The 11,254-nt window shown below is 37.5% G+C and overlaps 1 protein-coding gene across 1 annotated transcript in view; it reads left to right on the top strand.

Moving 5' to 3' along the window:
• ANAPC4 (anaphase promoting complex subunit 4) overlaps positions 1-11,254 on the top strand; it is a 42,272-nt gene that overhangs the window by 4,395 nt on the left and 26,623 nt on the right. The window contains 7 exon segments of the mRNA XM_017866702.1: positions 2,667-2,714; positions 2,717-2,798; positions 7,971-8,045; positions 8,186-8,212; positions 8,308-8,352; positions 9,435-9,519; positions 10,203-10,307. Coding sequence (XP_017722191.1) covers positions 2,667-2,714; positions 2,717-2,798; positions 7,971-8,045; positions 8,186-8,212; positions 8,308-8,352; positions 9,435-9,519; positions 10,203-10,307 — 467 coding nt within the window.

The following is an 11,254-nucleotide window of genomic DNA, read 5'->3' as shown; positions in this document are numbered from 1 at the left end:
GCCAGGATGGTCTCGATCTCCTGACCTCGTGATCCGCCCGTCTCGGCCTCCCAAAGTGCTGGGATTACAGGCTTGAGCCACCGCGCCCGGCCCAAAGATATTTCTTAAATAAAATCTAGCTTCTCGGCAGAGATAACCCCAAAGTGAAATCTGATGGAATATACAAAATGTTTTGGTTTTGTTCTTTCCACTGTCATCTTGTCCTGTATTATTTGGCCCAAGCACCACTTGCCACTCACCAATCAGTTAGTTCAAAGCCATCATGGCCTTTTTCTTTCACAATATATTTTCGCACGAAATGGGTGGCACATATTCCCTTGGTGCATGTGTGTTTGCCTCACCTGAGGCACTATCAGCTTTGGCCCCATACCTTCCATTTCTGTGTGTGATCTTTCTTCTGGCACCCTCTTATGTTATAGCCTGTTATGGCTCTGGTGACTGAACTCTCCTTCATGTAATGTTTTTACAATGACAGTCCGTATTGGAACTGTTGTACACATACGATCAGTGCAGTAAAATGCTGTAAATTACAATTTAAAGTTCATTTGTATCATTGGTACTTTAAGAAAAAAGCGAATTGTTTTTGTAAAATATGTGTTGTTCTTTGCTTAATTTTTCTGTAGATAAATATAAACTATTTAAAATTTTATTGGTGCTTTAAGAAAAAAGTGAATTGTTTTTGTAACATATGTGCTCCTCATTGCTTTTTTTTTTTCCTCCCCCAGGCAGTGTCTCACTCTGTCGCCCAGGCTAGTGTGCAGTGCAGTGGTGCGATCTTGGCTCGCTGTAACATTGGGCTTACTGAAATCTCTGCCTCCTGGGTTCAAGCAGTTCTCCCCCCTCAGCCTCCTGAGTAACTGAGACTACAGGTGTGCACTATCATCCCTGGCTAATTTTTGTGTTTTTCAGTAGAGACAAGATTTTACTGTGTTGGCCAGGCTGGTCTCGAACTCTTGGCCTCAAGTGATTCGCCCACCTTGGCCTACCAGAGTTTGGGGATTACAGGTGTGAACCACTGCACCTGGCCCTCATTGCTTAATTTTGTCCCTAGATAAATATAAATAAGTACTTAAAAATTCCCTAGGCTGAGTGTGGTGGATCATGTCTGTAATGCCAGTACTTTGGGAGGCTGAGGCAAGTGGATCATGAAGTCAGTAGTTCAAGACCAGCCTGGCCAATATGGTGAAACCCCATCTCTATTAATAATACAAAAATTAGCCAGGCGTGGTGGCAGGCACCTGTAATCCCAGCTTCTCAGGAGGCTGAGGCAGAGAATTGCTTGAACCCAGGTGGTGGAGTTTGCAGTGAGCCGAGATCATACCACTGCACTCCAGCGTGGGCTACAAGAGTAAGACTCCGTTTCATAAAAAAAAAAATCCCTGAAAGCAGATCACTTAGAGATGACAATTGTTCTGTTTTGGTGAACATCTTTTCCAATATTTCCCGATAAAATACATACATGTAGAGATCTGTATGTAGCTTTATCAAAAGACGGTTATTTGGTGCATGCCATTTTGTTGTATAGCTTTTCTTTTCTTTTCCCACTCACTTTTCCCATGTCAGTGTGGATAGATTTACCACATTAATGTTAATTGCATACTAACCCACTGTATTTCTCTACTAAATTACTAAATTTACTAAACCTGTTCCCAGATGTTTAGATGGTTTTCAATTTTTAGCTTTGATAAACAATGCTGTGTAAACATTCTGAACACTGGGAAGAACTTTGCCAGTAGCTCCTTAGATTAAGTCCCAAAATGGAATTTCCAGGAATGTCTTAAACATTCTATGCGCGTTCTGTAGTCATTTTGCTTGGAGTATATGTAGAATATGTGTAAGATTAGAGGACTTTTATAAGTAAAGTTATGAGATCTTCCTCTAAATCATTCAAAAACATGGAGTCTCAAAGATAAATCGTAAAAGTGTGTGTTAAAATGTATTTAAGTAGTTGTGTTATTCATTTTTTAAAATCTCATGTTTTTGGACAGTAAAATATGTTTTTTGTTAGATAATGATCAAGTTTGTTTTAAATTGTTTTTAAGAAGGCTGGGATTGGTTCACATCTGGCAAAGTTGCATGTGATGGTGATATGTGGTGAAACTCACTGCCCTCTTTTTGGAAATTCTTAAATTCTTAAATTGCACGTTAGGAAGAAATAATGACTTGCGTACAGAAACCATACTAGAAAATTCAGCCACACTCAAAGGAAGATTTATGTGTGTTTAATGGCCTCGTTTCCCACCATGGTTTAGAAACATAAAAGAGGAATAAAAAGCATTTCAAGAACAAAGCAGATGGAATCACCGCTTACCTTTTAGACATGTGATAAGACATAATTGTTTATTTGTGGAAGCCTCTTTTGTATTTTCTGCCTGACAACAGGGTTTCAGTGTGGAGACTTTGATGTGTAAGACGCTAAGTGTGATACATGAGAAAGTAGTAGATACCCTATAAAGTTTGAGCACTTGAAAATAAGCTTAGATAATAATGTAACTACAATATATGCAAATATTTCTTTTTTCTTTTTTAAAATATTGAAGGATGTTTAGGTCAAAATTGCCATGATTAAGATGAACTTAAAAGAGTAAAACGGCAATAAGTGAAATACCCATTTATTTTTCTCAGATGTTACACTAATTTATTCTGATTGTTTTTTCTTATTTTAGTTTTGGCCTTTGCTCTTGCTGATACCAAGAAAATTGTTTTGTGTGATGTAGAAAACCTGAGAGCTTACACTCTTTTTCCGTGGAGGCTCCAGTTTCCTGTATGCATTGGATGGAAGTGACAGTAGAAAGCAGGTAATCAGAAAAACGTATGTAGGCATAGGATATTCATGAGATTTTAATTTTTTTAAATGGAAGCAGGAGTATCTGAGTATTAAGTGTATGTGTGTTGCATTTACATTTTGGTTTCAGTTTATCAAGATGAAATTTTTTAATGCTTTCTTAGATTTTTTTTTCCTTCTGATAAACATGTATAGGCATACCTCAGAGATACTGTGGGCTTGGTTCCAGACCACTGCAATAAAATGAACATTGCGATAAAAGCAAGTCATTTGAATTTCTTGGTTTCTCAGTGCATGTAAAAGTTATGTTTGTACTATGCTATGGTACATTTAAGTGTGCAATGACATCATGTCTAAAAAAATTAAGTATGTACCTTAGTTAAAATATACTTTATTGCTAAAAAATGCTAATGATCATCTGAACTTTTAGTGAGTGGTGATCTCACTGGAAGTGGAGGGTTTTGCCTTGGTGCCGATGGCTGCTGACTGATCAGGGTGGTGGCAGCCGAAGGTTAAGGTGGCTGTGGCAATTTCTTAACGTCGACAACGGTGGAATTTGTCACATCAGTTGGCTCTTTCAGGAAAGATTTCTCTGTAGCATGAGATGCTATTTGATAGCATTTCACCCAAGGTAGAACTTCTTTCAAAATTAGAGTCAGCTCTCTCCAACTCTACTGCTGCTTTATCAACTAAGTTTATGGAATATTCTAAATCCTTTGTCATTTGAACATTGCTCATAGCATGTTTACCAGGACTAAATTCCATCTCAACAAAGCGCTTTGTTTGCTCATCCATAAGAAGCAACTCCTTATCCGTTCAAGTTTTGTCATGAGATTGCAGCAATTCAGTCCCATCTTCAGGCTCCACTTCTAATTCTGGTTCTCTTGCTATTTCCACCAGATCTGCAGTTACTTCCTCCAGTGAAGTCTTGAACCCCCAAAGTCATCCATGAGTGTTGGAATCAACTTCTTCCAAACTCATGTTAATGTTGATATTTTGACTTCTTCCCATGAATTGTGAATGTTCTTAATGGCATCCAGAATGGTGAATCCTTTCTAGAAGGTTTTCAGTTTGCTTTGCCCAGGTCCATCAGAGTGATCACTATCTATGTCAGCTCTAGCTTTATGAAATGTTTTTCTGAAATAATAAGACTTGAAAGGTGACCAGGCATGGCAGCTCATGCCTGTAATCCCAGCACTTTGGGAGGCCAAGATGGGCAGATCAGTTGAGCTCAGGAGTTCAAGACCAGCCTGGGCAACATGGTGAAACCCTCTTAAAAATTAGCCAGGCATAGTAGCTATAGTCCCAGCTGCTCAGGAAGCTGAGGAGGGAGGATCACCTGACCCTGAGGAGGTTGAGGCTGCAGTGAGCCGTAAGTGGACCACTGCGCTCCAACCTGGGTGACAGAGTGACCTGTCTCAAAAAAAAACAAAAAACAACAAGACTTGACAGTCTACTTAACCCATGTAATGCAGAATGGATTTTTGTGTTAACGGGCATGAAAACAACATTAACTTATATCTCTCTATCAGAGTTCTTGGGTGACCAGTCATGAATGAGCAGTAATATTTTGAAAGGAACCTTTTTTCAGAGCAGTAGGCCTCAGTAGTGGATTAAAACACTTAGTGAACCATGCTGTAAACATATATGCTGTCGTCTAGGCTTTGTTGTTCCATTTATAAAACACAGATGGGATAGATTTAGCATAATTATTAAGCACTATAGGATTTTCAGAACAGTAAATGAGTTTTGGATTCAACTGAAAGTTACCAGCTGTGTTAACCCCTAACAAAAGAATCAGCTTATACCTTTGAAGCTTTGAAGCCAGTCATTGACTCCTCTCTAGCTATGAAAGTCCTAGATGGTGCTATATTTCACTGGCTTTAAAATACGTATATATAAACACACACAGATACACATATATGCATATATATCATATATATACATATATATGCATATATGTCATATGTGCATATATGAGATATCTATATATTTTAATAAATAAATAGAAAATCCTCGATGGCATCTTCCAATAAAAGGCTGTTCTTCTCCGTTGAAAATCTGCTGTTGAATGTAACCACCTTCTTCAGTCATTTAGCTGGATGTTCTGGATAACTTGTTGCAGCTTCTTCTCAGCACTTTCATAGAATTGAAGAGAGTCGGGGCCTTACTCTAGATTAGGTTTTGGCTTAACAGAATGTTGTGGCTGGTTGGATCATCTGTCCAGATCACTAAAACTTTCTCCATATCAGCAGTAAGGCTATTTCACGTTCTTATTATTTTTGGATTTACTGGAGTAGCACTTTTAATTTCCTTTAAGAACTTTTCCTTTGGATTCACAACTTGGCAGACTGGCAAAAGAGGCCTAGCTTTTGGCCTAATCTTGGCTTTCGATGTGTCTTCCTCTCTAAGCCTAATCATTTCTAGCTTTTGATTTAAAGTGAGACAGTTGAACACTTAGAGGTCATTGTAGGGATATTAACTGGTCTGGTTTCAATATTGTGTCTCAAGGAATAGGGAGTCTTGTGCAAAGGAAGGGAGAGAGGGAACGGCCAGTCAGTAGAGCAGTCAGAACACTCACATTTCTCCATTTTTAAAAATTTATTTTTATTTATTATTTATTTTTGAGTTGGAGTTTCGCTCTTATTGCCCAGGCTGGAGTGCAGTGGCGCCATCTCGGCTCACCACAACCTCTGCCTCCCAGGTTCAAGTGATTTTTCTGCCTCAGCCTCGCAAGTAGCTGGGTTTACAGGCATGCGCCACCATGCCCAGCTAATTTTGTATTTTTAGTAGAGATGGGGTTTCTCCTTGTTGGTCAGGCTAGTCTTGAACTCCTGACCTCAGGTAATCCGCACGCTTCGACCTCCTAAAGTGTTGGGATTACAGGCATGAGCCTCAGCGCCTGGCCTTATTTATTTATTTTTTTGAGACACGGTTATCATTCTGTCATCCAGGCCAGAGTGCAGTGGTGCAATCTTGGTTGACTGCAGTCTCTGCCTGCAGGGTTCAAGTGATTCTCCTGCCTCAGCCTCCTGAGTAATTGGAATTAGAGGTGTGCGCCACCACGCCCAACTAATTTTTATATTTTTAGTAGAGACAGGGTTTCACCATGTTGGCCAGGCTGGTCTCGAACTCCTGTCAAGTGATTTGCCCTCCTCGGCCTTCCAAAGCTCTGGGATTATAGGTGTGAGCCACCACACCCGGCCAAAGCTCACCACTTTATATGGCCATGGTTTGTGGTACCCCCAAAACAATTGCAATAGTAACATCAAAGATTACTGACCTCAAATCACCATAACAAATACTATAATAATGAAAAAAATTGCAGTATTGCAAATATTTCAAAATGTGACACAGAAGCACATGTGAGCACATGGCTGCTGGAGAAAGGACTCCAGTAGACTTGCTTGGCTGATAGACTTGTTTGACATAGGGTTGCCACAAGCTTTTAATTTGTGCAAAATGCAGTATCTGGGAAGCAGGATGAAGGGAAGCACAGTTGAAGGAGATAGGCCTGTATTTTCTTATTGGAGCGGTAAACCTGAATAGCTAAGAGTTTTCTCCTCTTTCTAGTCATTTCATACTCCAAAAATAGTTACTGAGACAAAAAACAAAGCTCCATAAAATGGTGAAATGGAAAACAACCTCAATTTGCCAATCAGTAATTTTAAAGTTATATTAATTAATATATGTTAATTTCCATTTCATGATTTATATCATCTGAACTTTTTTTTGTCTCAGTAAGTATTCTTAGAATATGAAAAGTGCTAAGTTGAGCCTTCTGTTCTAATGCTGGACAGGTTTTTTCTTTGTCCATGGTCCTGATAGTTTCCTTGTTTCATAAAAATAATTCTGCCTTAATCTGTATAGTCAAGTAATACACCAGGGTTACAGTGAAGAAGACTGGAGGAATCAGTGGTTTTGGCTGATATTGAAAACAAAATTGTTTTCTTTTTTGGGGAAATATGGTAATTTTCTTTTATTAACTTTTCTTTCTAATTAAGTTATACTAAGTTAGTAACAAATGAATTTGTAAATCCTGAATATTAATTGCCAGCTTTCCTAAGGGAAGCCTGAAAGAATTGGATGACAAGGGTTTGACCTGGGGTTTGAAATTCACTGCAGATAACCCAGAGTGATAAATCCATCATCAGATCATGAAGGATTACAAATGGTTATGTGAATCTATAGAAGGTTAGAGGGTCAGAGCATACCATGTAAGTCCTATTCCAGCCCAGTTATCTGCTATGTGTATTCCCAACATACTTCCTACTGACAGTTTAGAAATGTTATGTGGAGATTCCAGGGTCTCTTAAGACAGCTCCTTTTTGTTAAAGTAGAAAAAAATACTTGCTAAATCACCACTTTTTTACTTGCTCACTCATTTATTTCCAACCTTATTTGGAGTTAGAATTGGGAAGGAAAAGGGGGAAAATAAGACTATTTCAAAAGGCATGGTGTAGTCTCATATACCTGTTGGAGTCTTAAATCCACAAGTGTATATAAGTCATAGAACCAATAATTAAATCATACGGTAGGCCATGCACAGTGATTCATGCCTGTAATCCTAGCACTTTGAGAGGCTGAGGCAGGAGGATTGCCTGAGACCAGGAGTTTCAGACCAGTCTGGGCAACATAATGAGACCCCCACGTCTACAAAAAAATAAAAAAATATTAGCTCGGTGTGATGGCTTGCACCTGTAGTCCCAGCTATTCAGGAGGCTGGGACAGGACGATGACTTTAGTTCAGGAGGTGGAGGCTGCAGTGAACCATGATCACATCACTGCAGTCCGGCCTGGGTGAGACCCTGTCTCATAAATAAAAGATAGAGTAATTGCAGTGTTCTTTAAAATTACTCTTAGTAGTCATATGTTTAGTGTGAGTTCTTAAATGAGAGTTAAGAAATCATAAATTCTCAGTATCTGAGTATGAATGCATTTGATATGCTAAGAAAAATGTTTATTATCGTGCAGGCTGATTTTTTTTCCCCTAAAATAACAAAGAAATTCCTACTTTTCAATTTCTCGTTTGGGACTGTTAAACTGACTATAACTGTATAGTATTTGTGGCATCTATTTACTTGATAATGTTGTAAAACTGGGTATCTTTTAAAAAATTGGCATTTTAATGGTAAGAGAAGTAAAATCTTTGGTGTTTTATAATACTTTCATTTTTTCCTTTTAGTGTTCTCACATCATTTTATAATGCTGAGGATGAATCAAATCTCCTCTTACCTAAACTACCTACACTGCCAAAAAAGTATGTATCACTGGTTTCTTTGAAATTAATCTTGCAGATTTCTCTTTCTTCTGCTTTTAACACTGACAATCTTCTCATACATTTTAAAATATGTATTTTTGCTAAGAGTATTTTTTACCTTAATCTCTGTTTCCTTCTAGCTATAGCAACACCTCAAAAATATTTAGGTAAGATAATGCCTTTTCTTGTTTTTAAGTAAGATAATCTGTTGTTATTTGAAAGATAGAATTGAAAGATGACCCAATTTATTTGTATATTTTAGTGAAGAAAATTCTGATGAAATTATTAAGCTCTTGGGAGACGTCAGGTAAGTCTTACAGATAAATAAGTCTAATTTCTTAAAGTTATTTCATATTTGAGGCAGTTTTCAGAAGCTTTAAGAGCAAATCCTTTATATGCTATTTTATTTCATTGTTTTTTTGTTTTGTTTTGTTTTGTTTTGAGATGGAGTCTCTGTCACCCAGGCTGGAGTGCAGTGGCACGATTTCGGCTCACTGCAACCTCCGCCTTCCTGGTTCAAGTGATTCTTCTGCCTCAGCCTCCCGAGTAGCTGGGACTACAGGCGCCCGCCACCAGGCCTCTCTAATTTTTGTATTTTTAGTAGGATCGGGGTTTCACCATGTTGGCCAGGATGATCTTGATCTCTCGACCTCGTGATCCACCTGCCTTGGCCTCCAAAAGTGCTGGGATTGTAGGCATGAGCCACTGTGCCCGGCCTAATTTTTGTATTGTTAGTGGAGGTGGGGTTTCACCATGTTGGCCAGGCTGGTCTCAGACTCCCGACCTCAGAAGATCCACCCACCTTGGCCTCCCAAAGTGTTGGGATTACAGGCATGAGCCACCACACCTGGCCTCATTGTTGACATTAATACCTTCAAACAATATATAGATTTTAATATTTATTATTGTTTTTATTGTGTGGCCTTTCGTTTTATCAAGTTCTAATAATAATATGCACGTATATTTAATAAATAAAAGGATATAAGTACTAGAGTTTCTAAAATTTAAGTATTCATGTTTTTAAAGCCCATTTAATGTATTTAGTAGCATCATAACGATGATAAAACTGATGACACTTTGTATTAGTTAGTAAAAGGATTGTTTTGTTATTGATGGTGCATAAATATAGTTGTTATTAAAATAACATATTCTTATTTTACCATAAGCTGATTTTTTTTAGGCTAGAGGAAATTTATGTTCTTTGAAAAAAGGAATAAACCTGATACGATTGAATATTGAGTGTGAGTGGGTTTGATGTTTCACTTCCCTCTGCAGGGGAGCTTTAGCATGTAGATTATATGAAAGCAGTAATAATTTATATCTTGGTTTAAGAATGTAATCATCTGTGTTGTTGATTCGTTCTCAGCTTGTTGCATTATTTTTAATTAGGCTTAATATTCTTGTCCTTGGAGGAAGCTCTGGATTTATTGAGCTTTATGCTTATGGAATGTTTAAAATTGCTCGAGTCACGGGGGTAAGATTTCTTTAAAATTTTCTCTTTCTAAATTATTTCTCTTAGAATATACTAGGTACTTATGGAAAAGAATAAAACACCAGGTTTTTTTTCAGTCTCGGTTTTTAGAATTAAATGTTCAGAGAATAATTTTCTTAGTAAGATAAAATAATTGTGATATGTCTATAAAGATTGGGAGCTATTTGTGTAATTAGTCAAGTTTGTTTGTTTTTTTTCTTTAACAGAAAGATTAGTATGATACACTTGATTATGATTTAATGTTTTTCTAGTGTGAGATGTAAAAGAGCTTCAATGTGTGATTGGAGTGTAAATCTTCAGAAGCATTCTTAAGTCCAGTACTGAATCTACTATAGTTGCTACGTCTCGGTCTTCTCCATAGCTTTTTCGTCTGACTCTTGCCACTCCGAAAAGGGGTAGAAAAGATTGCAGGCTCTGTGGAATATGTTGTTTCTCCAGCACTTGACTTGAGACTCGGGTAGGGGTGAGGGAACCAGGTTGTTTTTGTGGCCTTGTAACTAGAAAGGTCCATGCAGGCAGACACCTACCTTCATCTGCTCCATGTGTGTGGCTGGAGCTCGGAGTGTATGCTTCTGCTTTTTAAAGCTCTGCATTTTTGCTTTCTGCATGATAATCAGATTCAACCTAGCAATGATAATATACTAAGGGGTTTGACTCTTTTACAGATTGCTGGAACTTGTCTTGCATTATGTTTATCAAGTGATTTGAAATCATTATCAGTGGTCACAGAAGTCTCTACCAGTGGTGCTTCAGAAGTTTCATACTTTCAGGTGAGTATTGGAACTTGATAACAGTAGAGAGTAAATATGTATTTAACAGGTTTTATATAGGTTTTTATCCACATCTCACTGTATTGTAATGATCATTAAAATAATACAAAAATATCGACTTGGAATTTCTACATCCTAATATATTGAATGTTATTATAGTGAATACCGTATTATTCTCCCCATGCCCCAATACAGTTTTCATAAAAAGTGTTTTGATGGTCTATTAATGACCATATTAATTTGTTGCTCTTCCAGTTTGACTTCGTACCAAGTGTTTGCTTAGTACGACTGTCCCTGATAATAATAAAAGCTAATATTTATTGATTGTTTAATATGTGCCATATACCGAATGCTTCAGAACAATTGATTTGAATCTTTACAGCATTGTAATAGGCAGATACTGTTGTTATCCCCATTTTATAAGTAAGTACTTGGACACACAAATACTTCAGAACTTGCTTGATGGCACAGGATGGGAAAGTGATGCTAGGCAATCTGGCTGCATAGTCTGTACTCTTAACTGGCACATTGCATCTTGTGTAAAATGATCACTTAATATTGGGAAAACACTTTATTGTGTGCTATCTGCATTGTAGGTTGAGGAAACTAATTGGGCTCCCATAGAGTATCATAGCCTTGCCAAGAAATCGTTTCAAAGTTTTCATCTTAAATATCCCAGCCACTTAAGTATGTGTGAACTCTCAAACAAAAGTAGAAGAAAAAAGATGCAAGATGCAATGTGTGTGATGCCTTCCAACATTCTCTTTTTGTTCAGAGCATCAGAGAACTCTTGATTTACTGTTCACTATAGTAATGGTTGTTCATATTTGCTCATCATCTTAAGGTTATGTGAAACTATGACCACCAGAATTGCATTTGGGTTATAATAAAATGATTCACTACTACTGTGAAGTTGGTAACAGATAATTTTTGATGACAAATTTATT

The sequence above is a fragment of the Rhinopithecus bieti genome, unplaced genomic scaffold (assembly GCF_001698545.2).
Source record: "Rhinopithecus bieti isolate Rb0 unplaced genomic scaffold, ASM169854v2 scaffold_1599, whole genome shotgun sequence".
NCBI lineage: Eukaryota > Metazoa > Chordata > Mammalia > Primates > Cercopithecidae > Rhinopithecus > Rhinopithecus bieti.
This window is presented reverse-complemented; position numbering and strand designations above follow the sequence as displayed.